The 17,696-nt window shown below is 34.8% G+C and overlaps 6 protein-coding genes and 1 long non-coding RNA gene across 7 annotated transcripts; all 7 read right to left on the minus strand.

Moving 5' to 3' along the window:
• Positions 1-3: 3 nt before the first annotated feature.
• LOC135800365 (acyl-CoA Delta-9 desaturase-like) lies at positions 4-2,105 on the minus strand. The gene is given in 6 exon segments (XM_065313584.1): positions 4-387; positions 449-634; positions 715-781; positions 784-801; positions 804-1,049; positions 1,114-2,105. Coding segments are annotated over 6 exon segments (996 nt in total). The 5' UTR covers positions 1,271-2,105; the 3' UTR covers positions 4-65.
• A 1,379-nt stretch (positions 2,106-3,484) lies between these two features.
• Positions 3,485-4,710, minus strand: LOC135800367 (uncharacterized). Its single transcript, XR_010550142.1, has 2 exons — positions 4,679-4,710; positions 3,485-4,624 (listed from the first exon to the last, which is right to left on the minus strand). It is a non-coding gene; the product is annotated as an uncharacterized lncRNA (long non-coding RNA).
• A 316-nt stretch (positions 4,711-5,026) lies between these two features.
• LOC135801046 (acyl-CoA Delta(11) desaturase-like) lies at positions 5,027-6,601 on the minus strand. The gene is made up of 4 exons (XM_065314409.1): positions 6,179-6,601; positions 5,779-6,115; positions 5,524-5,709; positions 5,027-5,453 (listed from the first exon to the last, which is right to left on the minus strand). Exons 1-4 carry the CDS (start codon positions 6,447-6,449, stop codon positions 5,168-5,170), a joined length of 1,080 nt encoding a protein of 359 aa, XP_065170481.1. The 5' UTR covers positions 6,450-6,601; the 3' UTR covers positions 5,027-5,167.
• A 1,618-nt stretch (positions 6,602-8,219) lies between these two features.
• LOC135800821 (acyl-CoA Delta(11) desaturase-like) lies at positions 8,220-9,679 on the minus strand. Its single transcript, XM_065314151.1, has 4 exons — positions 9,285-9,679; positions 8,862-9,224; positions 8,611-8,793; positions 8,220-8,547 (listed from the first exon to the last, which is right to left on the minus strand). Exons 1-4 carry the CDS (start codon positions 9,677-9,679, stop codon positions 8,220-8,222), a joined length of 1,269 nt encoding a protein of 422 aa, XP_065170223.1.
• Positions 9,680-9,938: 259 nt separating this feature from the next.
• On the minus strand, positions 9,939-12,080 carry LOC135800823 (acyl-CoA Delta-9 desaturase-like). The gene is made up of 3 exons (XM_065314152.1): positions 12,053-12,080; positions 10,330-10,915; positions 9,939-10,269 (listed from the first exon to the last, which is right to left on the minus strand). The coding sequence occupies exons 1-3, from the start codon at positions 12,078-12,080 to the stop codon at positions 9,939-9,941; spliced, it is 945 nt and encodes a 314-aa protein (XP_065170224.1).
• Positions 11,676-15,342, minus strand: LOC135800824 (acyl-CoA Delta(11) desaturase-like). Its single transcript, XM_065314153.1, has 6 exons — positions 15,117-15,342; positions 14,193-14,447; positions 13,623-13,838; positions 13,432-13,552; positions 12,926-13,111; positions 11,676-12,555 (listed from the first exon to the last, which is right to left on the minus strand). The coding sequence occupies exons 1-6, from the start codon at positions 15,340-15,342 to the stop codon at positions 12,237-12,239; spliced, it is 1,323 nt and encodes a 440-aa protein (XP_065170225.1). The 3' UTR covers positions 11,676-12,236.
• An 813-nt stretch (positions 15,343-16,155) lies between these two features.
• On the minus strand, positions 16,156-17,666 carry LOC135800459 (male abnormal protein mab-31-like). The gene is made up of 3 exons (XM_065313703.1): positions 17,547-17,666; positions 16,617-17,288; positions 16,156-16,558 (listed from the first exon to the last, which is right to left on the minus strand). Exons 2-3 carry the CDS (start codon positions 17,273-17,275, stop codon positions 16,237-16,239), a joined length of 981 nt encoding a protein of 326 aa, XP_065169775.1. The 5' UTR covers positions 17,276-17,288; positions 17,547-17,666; the 3' UTR covers positions 16,156-16,236.
• Between the last annotated feature and the right edge of the window lie 30 nt (positions 17,667-17,696).

The following is a 17,696-nucleotide window of genomic DNA, read 5'->3' on the forward strand; positions in this document are numbered from 1 at the left end:
AAATAAAATTTATTATCTTCCTTTAATTTAATTTAATTAATAATTAATTTAATATTTCTCTATTTTTATATAATAGACAAGAATATTATGTTTAAAGTTAAATATTTAATGTTTTTAATAATTTTTCGAGTTTTTGTTGTATTGATTTCTCGATTGTTTCCTCCTGAACGTAGGCATTTTGCATCGATGATATTCTTTGATATAGTTTTCCTGTCGGTGACCCAGCCTAACCAAAACAAGCAATCAATCATGATTGTGGTTAAATTACGCGTGTCGTTGTGAAATTCTCCGGTTTTGTAATCCTGTGGGAATGTATGATGATAATTATGGAACCCTTCACCGTAGGCAACCACACGCATAAAACCTTGTTCGACTGGTCCTATATTCCTATAAAAACGTTACATTTATTGTTTTTATTAAGAAAAACACTATGAAAACATATAATTACTTATCATATGGTTTATTTCCGTATAAATGTGCTAAAGAATTGATGCACCATACCAAATTAACGGAAATAATATATCTGTAAATCGTTACACGAAAAATGGCGACTTTCCACGATGCGCCAAGTGCGTAATGCGCGAAACAAGATGGCAACACAGCTGCAATCAACAGAACTAAGAGATAATAATGCCTAAAACATAAATAAATTAATTTAACATAAAATTGTAATATTTTTAGGTTATAAACATTAAAAAAGTTAGAAAAACAAACCTATGTTGAAACATAACTAATTTATTAGCTTGTAAATCACTCATATCGATTGTTTTGCCTTTTTGATAACATCAGGATGTTTTTCATCATCAACCATCCGACGTGACTGAAAAAGAATCCTCTTTTTGCATTATGAGGATCAGCATCAGTCTCAGAACATTTATGATGCAAGCGATGATCTCTCGCCCAAATATAAATACTGTTTTGATAGGTGCACGTCGCCATAAACATAAGAATAACTTGTGCTAATGTGTTAGCTTTGTATGAACGATGAGCCCATAGACGATGTGCACCTCCAGTGATGCCCAGTGTTGATATTACTCCATAAATTATCACTTTAATTAAAAATTGCTTTTAATGGTTTTGAAGGTTTTGAGATTTTTAAACGTAATTACTTACTGAAAATATCTGCTGGTATATTTTGGAACTTTAGAAACATGCCGTATAATCCTGCAAGGTGTAAAACTCCGAGTACCATGATGTTTGACCACACATATCGAACTTTTACAGTTTTCTTTAGCTCCGGATCACTTTTAGTCAATAATTTATGTTTCATCTTGTTTAATTTTTATTTTTACATCAATCTGTGGAGTTCTATGTTTATGTCTACTTATTTCGACTGCATGAATTTATTTTGTTACTTAGTATTTGTTTTTTTTCAAGTTTTCTAAAGTGGGGATTGATTTTTACTGTTGTTTATTATAACAGTGTTTCTTTTACATATTTCCGGTATGTAATCATAGTATATTTCCACAAAAACAATACATATCAATACCAAAATATTTACGGTATTGCTGATAGCAATTGGAAGTCTAGAAATGTTTAATTATTTACAAGGAAATCAAAAAATACCTCAGATAATATATATATATATAATGTTCTTGGCTCCTATGTGGAGCATAGAGCCTCACTAAGCGCCCTCCAACGGACTCTGTTTCGGGCAACCGCCTTTGCTTCGTTCCAGCCCATATTTTGGTTTCGGAGCTCCTCTATTGTGGATCTTCGCCAGGTATTGGCCGGTCTACCAACCCTTCTCTTCCCCTGTGGGTTCCATTCTAGCGCATTTCTGGCGATATCTCCGGCGTCTCTTCTCAAGATGTGCCCAATCCACCCCCATTTTCTCTTGCGTATTTGATTTATAATGGGAGTTTCATCACATCGACGGTGCAACTCATCGTTGGAGATTGTCATTGGCCAGAATATGCGCAAGATCATTCTCAAGCACTTGTTTATGAAGGTTTGGAGTTTGTGTGTGCTTGAGCTCGTTGACCTCCATGTTTCGCATCCATATAAAAGGGTGGATTTTACATTTGTGCGGAATATGCGCAGTTTTGTTCTTAGTGTATAGACGCTTGACTTCCATACTGTGCTCAGCATTCTGAAGGATTGCTGGGCTTTCTTTATTCTGTTGTTTATATCTGCGTCGGTCCCCCCTTTTATGTCAATTATACTTCCTAGATATAGGAATTCCTTGACCTCTTCTATTTCCGTATTATCTATTTGGAGTTTTAAGGTGTTGTTTGTATTTATACGCATTTCTTTTGTTTTGGCAATATTTATTCTTAGGCCAATTTTACTTGCCTCCCTTGCTAATGTTGTTAGCTGTCGGCTCACGCCTTCGAACGTATGTGACATCAGGCAGATGTCGTCGGCGTAATCCAGGTCGCTGAGGTGCGAGGTTAGTGTCCAGCGCAACCCATCCCTGTTCTGGTCTACCTTTGCTAGTATGTAGTCTAAGGCGATGTTAAATAGTAATGGGGATATGACACATCCTTGTTTTACTCCTCTGTGTATCGTAAAACTTTCGCTTTTTCACCGTTGTGTAACACACTGCAGTTTGCATCAGTGTAGAGTTCTTGCAGGATGCTTATTATCTTTGTTGGTACACCTCGCGACTTAAGGATCCTCCATAAAGCGTCGTGGTTCAGGCTGTCGAATGCTTTCTCAAAGTCGATGAAGGCGATGAATAGTGGTGATCGCCATTCTACTGATTGCTCGATAATTATACGAAGGGTATTGATATGATCGATGCATGAGCGATTCGGCCGAAAACCTGCTTGGTTCGGGCGCAGGGTGTTTTCTATAGTTTCCGCTAATCTTGTTTGGACGATTTTCGCGATAATCTTATTAATTGTGTTTAATAGCGTTATGCCACGCCAGTTGTTACACTCGGTCAAGTTACCTTTTTTGGGAAGCTTGATGATTAGCCCTTCTTTCCACTTGGTCGGAATCTTGTTGTTGTTCCATGCTTCCTTAATACAGTGGTATAGTTCATTTGCCATCCATGTGGCGTTTACTTTTAGTAGTTCCGCTGGAACGTTATCAGCTCCTGCTGCTTTGTTGTTCTTAAGCGTCTTTATAGCTGCAGTTATCTCCGCGACTGAAGGCGGGTTCGAGTCAATGTTCAGTTGTCTACCTGGGTTATTCTCTGGCTCCCAGTTAATTGTTTCGTTTGCGCTGAGCATGTCGGAGAAATGTTCCCTCCATCTTTCGAGCTGCTTGTCTGACTCAACTAACAGGCGGCCGTTTTTTGACTTAATGAAGTGTGTGCGTGTAGAGTACTTATTGGCCAGTTTCTTTGTGAGGTTGTAAAGTTCTCTCGAGTTGTTGTTGAGCATTGCTTCTTCTGCTTGTCTGCAAATATCATCTATCCACCTGCGTTTGTCTCTTCTGGCTTCCCTTTTGACCTTTTGGCAAAGGCCTGTGTACTCTACCTGTGCCGCTGCCCTATATTCTTGCGAAAGATTTTGGGTAGCAGGTGTTTTTCCTCTTTCGGTCTTCTATCAGCAACCACGTGTTTTCGCTGATCCATTCTTTCCTTTGCCTGCTTTTCACTCCAATTGTTGTTTTGGCGACTTCAATGATGTTGTCGGCCATATTTTCCCATTTTTGTGCTGATTTTTGGTTTATTGTCTCTTGCATTTTTTCCTTGAAGGATTTTGCTATTTGTGGAATGCGTAGCTTCTCTATATTTAGTTTTATTCGTTTCATATCGGCTGGTTGCTTGGGTACTGCTAGTTTTATTCTCAATGTGCCAACTATTAGGTGGTGGTCACTGGCTACATCAGCACCTCTCTTGTTCCTCACATCGAGTAATGACGATCTCCATTTCCTAGAGATTGTGATATGATCGATTTGGTTGTGGGTTTTTTTTGTCTGGCGAGACCCACGTTGTCTTGTGAATCTGTTTGTGGGGGAACAGCGTACCCCCTATTACCAGGTTCGCGTTGGAGCAGAACTGTGTGAAGTATGTGCCGTTTTCGTTAATCTGCCCAACGCCGTTTTTTCCCATAATTTCTTCCAAATTCTCGTTTTGAGCGCCTACTTTCGCATTAAGGTCGCCCATGAGAATTTTTATGTCACCGCTGTTTACGTCTTTTATAGTTTTCTCGAGGATGTCATAGAATTCATCTTTATCCTCTTTAGAAGCGTTATTGGTTGGGGCGTAACATTGGATAAAAGTTACTTTTCTGAACCTGGTGTAGAATCTTGCTGTTATTACTCTTTCGTTTATTGGTGTCCATGAGATTAGACTCTTTTTAGCATGTTTACTGAGTAGAAATCCTACACCGCTTTCGTGTTTTCCAGATTCATTACCACTAAAAAAGTAGTCGTTCTCCACCTTGTGTGGGATGTTCTCCTTTCCCCAACCAACGTACTTCTGATATACCTAAAATATGTAGATTATATTTGAGAAATTCCTTAGTTACCTGCTGCAATTTGGAGCTCTCGTATAACGTTTGCACGTTCCAGCAGCCGAAACGTATCTTGTGTTTAGTATTAGCCAGGGTCGTCCTCGTATTATCCGTCCGGGTTTGCTTAGTTGAAGTTTCAGTAATAGGTTTGATTTAGGGTGAGTAGGTTATTAGCCTTCTGCACCCGACCTCGAATAATACTAATAATGAATTTCCTGGAGTAAAACATTGTATTACGTCGATATTTTTAGTTTTTATAACAAAACTACTAAATAGCGGTCTGAACAAATGGCGTGACACGTTCTACACTGCCATCTACGTATTAAAAGTGAGGTTATTTAGAGAAATACATAGAGGCAACTAAAATATCTAAATTTAAAGGAATAACAAATTTTAACTTGTGAATATTTGGACTAAAAACAATGCATTACCATGAATTTTTTGCTTTTTATTAGAAAAATTATAAAATGGCGATCTGAGCGATCCTCATGACACGTTCTATACTGCCCTCTACGTTTTAAAAATTGTATCATTAATAGAGGTGCGTATAGGCAACTAAAATATCACCACTTCAGGGAATAATGAATATTATCTTGTATATAGCATACAAAAACATATTATTTTAATTTTTTTTATTAACATTAAGTTTATAAACGAAATTAATATTTTAACAATTCCACATCTCTTGTTTAAACGATACAATTACAATAAATTAACCTTAGCCTATAAATAGCAATAGTGAAATCAATAAAAACGATTTAATATTCCTGTAGACCTTTTTTATAAGGATCATGCATATCCATTTCACGATCGCCTCCTCCACTGCGCGCGCATTTTGCATCAATGGCCTCTCTCGACACAGTCTTCCGGTCTGTCACCCAACCTATCCACGCGAAGAAATCAATCATAAACGTCGTCAGATTACGCGAATCATTATGAAACTCCGCTGCTTTGTAATCATAAGGGTATGTGTGGTGATAATTGTGGAATCCTTCACCAAAACCAAAAACTCTCATCATTCCTGATTCAGTGGGACCAATATTTCTAAAAATAAATAATTATATAACAAAAAACAATAAATATTAATATTTTTATGAAAAATTAAAAATATTACTTATCATATGGTTTATTTCCGTATAAATGCGCCATTGAATTGATACACCACACCAAATTAACCGAAACAATGTATCTGTAGATGGTCACATGGAAAATGGCGACTTCCCACGATGCACCAAGAATATAATGTGCGAAACACGACGGAATCACCGCAGCGATCAAAAATACCAACGGATAATAATATCTAAACAAAAACAAAACAAAAACAGTAAAAAATATAGGTTATGTGTGTCTAACCTAAGTTATAACCTACTTATGTTGAAACATAACCAATGGATTTGCTTTCAAATCACTCATATCGATTGTTTTGCCTTTTTCAATCACATCCGGATGTTTTCTGACCATTAACCAACCCATGTGACAGAAAAAGAAACCTCTTTTTGCATTATGTGGATCAGCATCTGTTTCCGAGTATTTATGATGCATGCGATGATCTCTCGCCCAAATATAAATACTGTTTTGATAGGTTAATGTCGCCATGAACATCAGAATAATCTGCACGGTCCAATTTGCTTTGTATGATTTATGTGTCCACAAACGATGAGCGCCACCAGTGATTCCCAGCGTAGATAAAAGTGCTATTACTTTACCTGCAATATAGGCAACTTATTATACACAAATCTAGTAAATATATGTGGTTTTGTTGTACGTACCGAATACATTCGCCCCAAAATGATCAAATTTCAAACATAAACCATACACAGCTGCAATATGCAACGTGCCAAGGAGTATAATATTCCACCAGACGTATTCTTTCTTGTAAATCTTCTTTTCCTGTGTGTCTTCGATGACATTTGTATTAATTGTTGACGGTTGTCGTGATTTTAATATTATTTTTTCTTCAACAGGGTTTTTGATTATTCCGATTTGAGATTTAGGGTCTGGATCTTCCGAAAGACCGTACTTGACGTAATTTAACATCATCTTGATGTAAAGTTGATGATGGTAACTGCACTAAGTGATTATATGATGAATAGACGGCACTCTGGTTACGAGTTGGTAACACGCGATGATTACAAGTTGCACTTTCGCACCGCCGGCGTGCTTGGCTGAGTCTGTAACAAGTGCCGTTTGCGGCGAGTGTACCTGGTATTTAACCGTGACCTAGACGACGGTTGCGTCCTTTCTCGGATGGTGACTCCCACTTACCTCCTTCTTATTCTTCATCTTATTGATGATTTATCTCACAGCTATTTATTTTTGGGAAATTTGCCGGTAAATTATTGTCAAAATAAAGTGTTTTCATGATGGGTAATGGAAAATGTTAAAATATCATAAATAACTTTCTTCTGTGTGGAAATATTGTTGAAAAGTTTATGTTTTTGAGGAATATGAACAGGAGATTGTTGATTGTTGGGGTTTAGGCTTGTAAACTTGTCGGAAATAACAATTACTGCCGGTTATTAACATTTCTGCGCTTGTATCGTGATATATATCATGAAGATTGTCAGTTATTCAGTCACTAGCCGGAGAAAGGAAAACAAGCAAGTGCAGAGATTGCAACTGATTGCAATTAGACGCGTCAAATCGAAAGAAACATAGAATTAGAGCAAGTCAACAATTCACTATTGGAAAACCACAAAAGAATAATTTTATTTTTCGCTAAAATTGTGTTAAATTTGTTAATAAATCATTAATATCAAAATATTATGTGATATGAACCAAAATAGATAAGTTATTATTTTTTTTTCTTTAAATTTTATTGATTTATTACTATATAACCTCAAAAACCAAAATATTTTGGTTTTTGGGTTATAATTACCAATATTTGTCTATTAGTTTTTGTTAAAACACTTATAATGTTAAATTTATGTAGAAAACATAACCTCAAACATGAAAATAACCTGGTTGCATACATTTCCTGAAAACTAACCTCTAAATATAATTTTTTTTTGAAAAATAAACTTAAGAAATGTAAAAAGCAATACACAAAGGAAAAACCACGAAATAATAACTTAATTTGCACTAAAATTGTGTCAAAATTGTTATGAATTTATTGAAAATATATATTATCACAGTTCAACCAAAACATTATTAATTTGTTCTTAAAATTTTATTGATTTATTACTTTATAACCTCAAAAACTTATTTTTTGTGTGTTTTCTAGGTTATAATTACTAATACTTGTCTATTAGTTTTTGATACAACATTTATAATGTTAAATTTTTGTAGAAAACTTAACCTCAAACATGAAAATAACCTAGTTGCATACATTTCCTAAAAACTAACCTCTAAATATGAACTTTTTAAAAAAATAAACTTAAAAAATGTAAAAATCAATACACAAAGAAAAAACCACGAAATAATAACTTAATTTGCACAAAAATTGTGTCAAAATTGTTATAAATTCTTTGGAAACAAATATTATCACATAAACACCAAATATTAATTAATTTGTTCTTAAAATTTTATTGATTTATTACTTTATAACCTCAAAAACTTTAATTTTTAGTTTTTTAGGTTACAATTACTAATACTTGTCTATTAGTTTTTGTTACAACATTTATAATGTTAAATTTATGAAGAAAACTTAACCTCAAACATGGAAATAACCTGGTTGCATACATTTCCTAAAAACTAACCTCAAAATATAAAGTTTTTGCAAAATAAGCTTATAAATCAAAAATAATCATTAAAATTACATTACATTACATTAAATTAAATTACATTACAATAAAAATAATCTTCTAACATTTAAATGATGTAGAGGTAACAAAAGACAACTAAGAACGAAGCAATATTATGGAACGTCCGATCAGGGTTATGTTTCATCATGTGGTACTCCCGTCCTGGTCCTCCAGTACGTTCAAATCTTTGTTCAATCAATTCTTGCGTCGCCACACGTCTATCCGTAGCCCAGCCTAACCACGCGAAGAAATCAATGAATGTCGAGGTTAAATTACGTGTATCCGATCCAAACTCAGCTGCTTTGTAATCCCACGGGAATGTGTGATGATAATTATGGAAACCTTCACCGAAACCCAAATATCTCATGATTTGCGATTCAGTTGGACCAATATTTCTATAAAATTTAAATCATATAAATTTATGTTATGTAATAGTAGTAAAAATAGGTTATGTTTACTTGTCATATGGTCGTTGTCCGTATAAATGTGCCAATGAATTGATACACCAAGTCAAATTGACAGAAAGAACATATTTGTAGCATACACAGATGAAAAATGCTTCTTGCCATGGAAGATTGTAGTAGATTCCGATTGTGAAAGGTAACATAACCGCACACAGGAATACCAACGGGTAGTAATATCTACATAACCACAAAATAAAATTATTAATTTAAATCACATTAATTTAAACATTTTTCAAATCACATACTTATGTTGGAACATAACGATTGGATTCGCTTCCAAATCACTCATATCAATTGTTTTCCCTTGCTTCATAACCTCTGGATGTTTCCTAACCATCAACCATCCGACATGACTGAAGAAAAATCCTCTTTTTGCGTTGTGTGGATCACCATCAGTCTCAGAACATTTATGATGCAAGCGATGATCTCTCGCCCAGATATAAACACTGTTTTGATAGGTGCACGTCGCCATAAACATTAATAAACATTGCAGTGCAGTGTTGGCTTTGTATGATTTATGAGTCCACAGGCGATGAGCGCCACCTGTGATGCCAATTGTCCCAATTATACCCAATATCTTAGCTAAAACATAAAAAAAATAAAAAAAACTTTTAAAATCATTTTATAACCTAAAATATTAACACTTACTGATTGTAGATGGCAGTGACATCAAATTTACAGATAAACAACGCAAATAAAAACCATAAAGAGCAAAAACATGTAAAGTTCCCAGAAGGATGACATTCGTCCAGACAATATCCCATTTATAAACTTTATTCTCATTATCATCTTCAATTTGTTTTACTTCTATGTCAGTATTATCAGTATTATCTGTGTTTAACTCTGCAGCGGCAACCAGTGAATCATCTCCGCCATTTTGTGGCGTTGACAGTTTACGCTTGCGCACATCCGCTGCACCATTCGTAAGATTCTTAATCTGCTGAATGCTCGCAAAGTTCTCATTGTGCAGTTCTCCCTTACGCCTCGTAAACTCGTCCATTTTAATCTGTTGCGATTGAATGCAACTGGCGAGCGTCGCTGAATCAATCGCTTCGATTTTCATCTTACGCGTCGCGCTCGCACCACTATTAATCTAATAAAACGTTCGTGAACAACTAGGCACTCGATTTTTTCCGCGCTTGATATTTATAGATAGTCTTAGATAAGTAAAAATCACTCAGCATTTAATAATGCAAATTCTCGTCCTTTGTTTGCTGTGAAAAGGTCATTACACTCCGAAACTATTCATGATTTCAATCAAAATTACTGTTTTAGTGACCGACTGACCAATGACATTGATTGTAGTAATTCTACAGTTGATTCTAAGCTAAAACTACATACGAACACAACAAAATCATGTAAATCAGATTCCAAATTGTCTTTGTGAGATTGTCACGTAGCATATGATCATCCCGCGATGAAAAGTCACCCGATTTGATGATTTTTTTATTGATTATATCTTGTGAAACTGTTTTGCGGTCCCAAACATAACCTAACTTCGCTAAAAAGTCGATTAAAATCGTCGTGGGATTGCGATAATCGTTGATAAACTCAGAGGCTTTGTAGTCCCATGGATATGTGTGATGGTAATTGTGAAAGCCTTCACCCATACCAATTATTTTCATCAGTGGGTTCTCAGTTGGTCCTATTTTACTAAAAATCGTGGTTTAAAAGAAAATTTATAATTTTTTTTTTATTTTTATGCTAACTTACGTATTATAAGGTTTATGCCCGTACAAGTGCGCCAAACTGTTGACACACCAAGTGGTGTTCACCGAAACAACATACCGATAGATGGTATAGATAAAAATGGTCTCCCGCCACGGCGCACCAATCAGCAGCCGTTCGATGCCGATGGGCATTATGACAGCAATTAGCAGCACTAATTTGCCGTAATGGCGATGTTGGAACATCACAATCGGATTGTCTTCCAAGTCACTCATGTCGAGAGTGAGACCTTTACGTTTTACTTCTTCGTGTTTTCTAACCATTAACCATCCAATATGGCTGAAAAAGAAACCTCGCTTTGCATTATGAGGATCAGCGTCTGTTTCAGCATATTTATGATGTAAACGATGATCTCTTGCCCAAATATAAACACTGTTTTGATATGTTAAAGTAGCCATGATCATCAATATGATTTGCACAGAAAATGATGCTTTATATGATCTGTGAGTCCATAATCTATGCGCTCCGGCTGTTATTCCGATACTTGCAGCTACAGCGAAGAATTTACACGCTGCACTGCTGAGATAACCATGATCTGGTGATGTTAACTTTAGATAAAAGCCGTACAATGCTCCAAGGTGTAATAAAAGTAATAAAATTACATTTAACCAAACAATTTCCCATTTATATTCTGATTTGTTATGTTTTTTTGAGTTTTCTGCGTCTTTTTTGATTGTTTTTGATGTTTTTGTTGTTGTTACACTAAAAAGACTCGAGGAAGACATGATTAAACACTCTGTGCGGAAGACGCGAATACTCAGAGAGCAATTAATGCTTCGATTGGTTTTTTATCGCTTCGGCGTGCTCCACATGCATTGGTAATTAATTTCCCGTGGATGCGCTTCAGGAAATGCAATGCAATTCATAATCGGATTTGCATATCGTATTTTTGTGAAAGGTATTGTCATAAATATTAACTTGTAATGCTAATTGGGTCAGTGCACTTCATATAAATCATTTTTTAAGGTTATATTTTGAGGTTAGTTTAACATCATCGTAAAAATAAAGAAATTCATGGAATTTAGGTGAAAGTAGATTCTGATAAATTAATAGGGTATAGATTAATGTGTTTTTAATGATTGTGGTTATCATTAACAGGTAATAATTGACCATCACGTGTTTAACCGATTACAGACATTAAGCATTCATGACATTCTGGTTATATAATTAAGCGGGAGTCTAAAGGTTTCATATTAATAAAATATTAATATTTTATGTGTTTAAGTGTGTTAAAAGTACGTTATAAGTGTGTTATCACATAGTAATGTTCATAACCTAAAATTTTGCACACTCAAGACTCGCAAATGCAATAAATCACAATCACTGTGACATTCGTAATGCATTTCTATTTATTTATGATGAAATTATGTTAATAGAAAGAAACGCAGTGAATTTTTTGTGTTTTAACCTAAAAATCATAATCTGCGAGTGCATAAATTAGGTTAATAGACATATCGTGTCAAGATGGCGTGATGCCGGCGTGATTAAATCTTGACAATACAAATGCAATTCACGCACTCAACTGGCGGATACAAAAGAATCGCAAACTCATTATGTGCACTCATCACGTCGCAGCGACGACGAAATTCGAACACATTCATTACGAAGTTGATCGGAAGCTTTCTAGAACTTTAGATTTCGGGTCACGCGTGGTTTTTAACAACAAAGGGTTTAATAAACTCAGCCAGCTTATTTCCTTGATTCCTACTTCCGTTATTCAATTCATCATCAATCATTGTAATCACACGTAACATAATGTAATAATAATAGATTTGTTATTCCGCCATTTTGATTTTTTTTAAAGACGTCATATCGCATCAATCGCACAAATTTTACTAACTTAAATATAAATTTATGACTATAACTGTATTATCCTAATACTAATACTAATCCTAAATAATGTAACCGTAAAATGCGCACATGAATAATACACGTGCAATATCCATAAAGCGTTTGGACGCACCACGCTCGTGATTATCGTATCCGTCTCCACGGCGTTTCCTTTCGGCGATAATTTTATCTCCGGCTGTTTTACGGTCCCACACCCATCCGATCGACGCAAAGAGGTCGATGAATTTGGTTGTGGTATTCCTGCCGTCCGTTGAGTATTCGCCGGCTTTGTAATCGTACGGAAATGTGTGATGGTAATTGTGGAAGCCTTCACCGAACGTCAAGTAAGACATTAGGGAATTTTCAACCGGGCCAATACTGCTATATAAATTAAAGAGACATTAGATTTGGTTAAGTTACCTGAGATTATGAGAGGTTAAGAGAGGTTATGTTGTGAAAAGTTAAGTTATTAGGTTAGGTTTTTAGGTTATTAGAAGTTAGGTGAGGTTATGTTGAGTTGTAAAAGGTTAAGTTATGTAAAATTATGTGTAGATAGGTTAATTTTGTTAGATTAAGTTGGGTTATGTTAGGTTTTAAGAGGTTATGTAAGGTTTTTTTAAGGTTATGTTAAGTTAAATTAAGTTATGAAAGGTTTTGAGAGGTTAGGTTAAGTTTTTAGGATATAAAAGGTTAAATTAGGTTAAGTTAGGTTATATTATGTTATGTGAGGTTAGATTTATGAAAAACTTACTTATCATACGGTTTATACCCATACATATGTGCCAAACTATTAATTCCCCATGTAAAATTCAAAATAATCAACAATCGATAAGCTGTCATATAAAAAAATGCAACTTTGATGCTCTCATTCCAAAAATACCAAGGAACAAACATCATAATACAGAAACAGTTGAGGAATATCAATTTATGATAATGTCTGCAAGAAGAAAACATAAATCAACTGTTTAATCATGTTGTTGTCGTTTATGATTAGTTTATAGGTTAAAGTAAAAGTAACAACTATTTTACTTTAAGAGGCTGCAGATGAAGAAAGCAAAGCAAAAGCTTCGTTAGTTATTGCTCATTGCGGATTGCTTAAACATATTTCATGCTTGTCTTATTGTCATTTATCATAATGCTTGTTTTGCTTTCGTTTGTCGCTATGCCAATGCATTGGTAATTCAATCGGATGCATTTCATTGCGTTATCATTAATTTACATTTGATACTTTTTGATTTAAATGCATTTTCATCTTACCGATGTTGAAACATGACGATCGGATTCGCCTCTAAGTCGGTCATGTCCACTGAGCCGCCTTTGCGTCGCACATCCGGATGTTTTTTTAGCATTAGCCATCCGACATGGCTGAAGAAAAAGCCTTAAAGTTTAATTAAATTAAAATTAATTAAATTTTATGTTTGTTTTAGTGTTTTTTATGCGTTTTTAACCTCTTTTCGCATTGTGTGGATCGGCATCTGTTTCGGAAAATTGATGATGCACGCGATGATCACGTACCCATACGTAAATACTATTCTGATAGATGAAACTCATTAATAACATCAGCATTATTTGATAGGCGTAATTGGCTTTGTATGATCTGTGACTCCAGAGGCGATGGGCGCCAGCTGTTACTGAATAACTTGATAAAACGGCGATTATACGACCTGGAAATGAAAATATATGTGATATTAATAATTATGGATTCTTAGTTGATGTCAAACAACATAACCTTATTTATAAAATGTGTTTTTTTCAAAATTATTAATGTTTATAAGTTATTTTGACATTTCACTGATATTTTTGCATATAAAGTTGCCTACGACTGTTATACAACTGCAGCGCCCTCTACTCATAGACAAATCAATATATCGCACTAAATAACGTGTTATTTACATAACCCTGTACCAAACCGTAATATTACTGACAATGTTTTGTATAAAATGTTGCCTACTACACTACACCTCATACATCATACACCCTCAGCGCCCCCTACCAACACAAAAATAAACTTTCCTCACCGAATATTTGACTCTGCCATTTTGCATCATACCGCAACGTTGCACCATACAATCCTGCGAGATGAAAAAACCCGATAACCAGCACACGCGTCCATACAATATCCCATTGCTTTCCTCTTTTGCTTTCGTTTGATTTGATTGCATCCACATCCAATCTGTTCGCTTCCGTCACCCGCAGCTCGCATATTTTCTCGCTTTCCTCGCCGCAGCTGACATTGGCATTGACGCCATTGACGGGCTTGTCTTTAATAAAATCTGAAAGCGTTTAGTTGCTTTTAAATGCTTAAAAGTTTACAAGCGCCGCGCGATATAAACATAATCTGCATACGAGCATGAGTTTCATTTGCAAATCACTTAGTTCCTCTGATTATTACATTTCTGATAAATGATACCAGTTTGAGATTAAGATAGAGTCGTAGACACGCAGTGGATATCAATTAAAATTAAACATGGCTGCACGGCGAACGCGGTTAATTGTTTATCGGCTCGGAATGAAAAACAACGTAATTGGTCTGGAAATGTCAAGCCATAAGTGGAAAAATTAAATTATTAAGGTTTCATCGTAAAATATGACATAGTTTTCACAGAAAGTATTTAAAAATTGATATACAGAGTGTTTTAGTCATATAAATAGTCTTAAAAGATTATAATATTATAAAATAACCAAATATAAAAGCATTGCTTATTATTTTTAGGTTATAAAAAAGTTTTTTGACGTTATTTGACCAAAAACAACCAATTTTTGCTTGTTTTCTTATTTTTTCTTATTTTTTAAACAAAAATAACCTAAAATTAACATTTCTGTCACTTTCGCTTTCATTTAAGTAATTTTTCTTGATAAAAACCAAAGGTGAATAGCTTTGAAACTATTTTAATTTTAGGTTAGGTTCTGATCGATTCACGCTTGTTTAATCTTTCACTCACCATCAACCTCCTTTATGACAGCATTATTCCTTCTGCTTGTTTTGCATCTCGTATTAAAATCATAACTCATTGCTCCCGTGTCAAAAGAGCAATAATTAGCACCGCGTACCAATCCTGCACGTATAACGTTTTCCTCGTTTTGCACAATTTCCTTTTCGATTTCTGCGCCGCTCGCGCCGGTTTCTCTCGATTGCAGTTTGCACTTTGGTTTAATAGCGTGTTTCATTTTCTAAGCTACTTTCCACGCACGCGTCGACGCCGTTTTGACAAATATAGTAATCATTCAAAGCGCTCAGACAGTATATATTTTCAATAAACTAGAGATTTTTTTCATTCTCAAAGACATCTGAATGGAGTAATAAAAGAGTGTTAAATGATTGAACAATAAATTAATTGAAAGCGTTTGTTGATTTTACGCTTTACTATTGATAATTTATTAGTATTGTTTTCGGTTTCTTGTTGATTGTATAAAAATGTTGACCTTTTTAATAAAAAAAAATTCTAATTGTTGTTATTTAACTGTAAAATTGAAGTACGAAAAGTTTTTTAGTACTTAACCTTTCATAACCTTAAAGTTTATGTTGATTTGCAAAGGTATTCTTCACATTTACCACGCTGAATTAAATTTGTACGGCAGAAGTCTTCTTAAAACCTTTAACGACTTGAAAGTAATTATGCACAGCTTGAAGTTCAAGTGTTTTGTTATTTACAAACGTAATAAACGCTATTTCAATTCCATTTATCAATTAAAATAGGTTTAAAGTGTGTCAGTGCTTAATTGGTTGCATAAACAAAACAAAAATGTAATTATTGCTATTCTACGCATTGAATACTATCCAATACTATGTTCCGGGTTCCAGAATATTGCCAATTTCCCGTTATTTTCTTCATTTCAACCACTTTGTGCGCATGAAGAAAACAAGACTGCTTTCATTCAATTGCAGTCGTAAAATCGCAAGTCGTAAATCTCCCAAAGCAATCACATTTAAACAGGTTATGTATGCACAATGATAGGATTACTAACACAATTCCTAAGACATAAATCAAAACAAGTTTATATTCGATTATAAATCTGATAAAAATCTAACAAAACAATTCCTCATTCTTGTGCTCCAATAACTTAAACAGGATATTGTCGTCTAACACAAAGTATAAACTCAGAAAACAAGTCAGAATCGCCATTTCTATGCTGTTCTCTCCATACAAATTCATTTAAATAAGAAGCAAACATTCCTTCGACAGTTCCACATTGTTCACGAATTTTTGCTCGTGTACGCAACCATAAACTCCTAATTGAGTTTAAATGTATATCACTGTCAGTTTCATCGACTAATTCTTGTCCATCCAGAGTATAATGTTGATAAATTCCATTGGAAACTTTATCGAGATCTTTGAAAACGTCTGAATCATTTGTTATGATTATAGTTTCCGGTAAAATATTTCTAAAACGATGAAATTGTGTTAAAATAAAACAAATTTTTAATAAAATTATTAACTTACTCTTGAATTATTGAAATAATACTCTTTCGATGCATTTCTTTAACTTCTACAATGAAAGCTCTGCCAGTTTTTCGTTCAACACCTCCTAAAACCCATCTAGTGTCGCGTATCTTCCCACGTTGACGTTTTCCTCGCATTAAATCCTCAGAAAGTTCAATTTCAACAATTCGTGGTGATTCTGCTTCTTCATCATAACCACCCAGCAATGGCGGATGTTTTATGAGGTCTTTAGCACATACTTCACGACAATAATTAGCCCAGTCTATCATAGTGTGTCCGGAAGTTCGTGCTTCCACTGCTGTGTCCTTTTGTAGGCGGCCATTTGCCCAACATAACATAATAACAACCAATTGTTTTAAATCTAGATTACTCTTCGAAAAGAATGAATTATGACGCAAACTTTTGCGTTTTGAACATAGTCTACATCTGAAAATATGTCCGTCGCGGCTATCTCTAGATATTGTAAAACTGCAGTATATGTTGCATTGAATGCACAAAAGTTTATTTGCGATCAATCCACGACGCGCCAGCCATTTTACATAATCCAACGCAGTTGGGAACATGATATCCATTATTGCTTTAACATTTTCTTTCCTGATTTCATCTTCGGTGAGAAGTTCAGCATCCGGGACGATTTCGGAAGGTGAACGTGGAGGCATGATAATAATATACCTTTAACAATACAAAATGTAGGCATTTTGAGTATTGTTTATTGTGAATTGTTTGAAGTTTAAGAAGTAATTCGGTCTGAGTATTATATTCTGCCAAATTTCAAACACGCAGCGCCATCTGACGGAGATAACTTGCATTAACAACTAGTGTACTGCTATTATTGCGCATTAAAAATAAGCGAATTCGTATTTTAGAACTTTTTAGAAAAGTATCTTACAAAATAAGCAACAAAACAACATTTTAACATAGTGTACACACCCCAGTGAACGATTTTCTTTACAAGTAGTGTTCAGTCGCAGGCCGCTCACGATCAATGAGGCAAGATGGCTGATAGTGAAGAATCACGACCTAACTCTAACCTTTCGGATTGTATAAACCGTCCGGGTACTTCGAGCATGATCGGCACCT

This window comes from Atheta coriaria, unplaced genomic scaffold (assembly GCF_025399875.1).
Source record: "Atheta coriaria isolate IRGN ID8LTWV9N9 unplaced genomic scaffold, Caltech_Dcor_3.1 hic_scaffold_10_pilon, whole genome shotgun sequence".
NCBI lineage: Eukaryota > Metazoa > Arthropoda > Insecta > Coleoptera > Staphylinidae > Dalotia > Dalotia coriaria.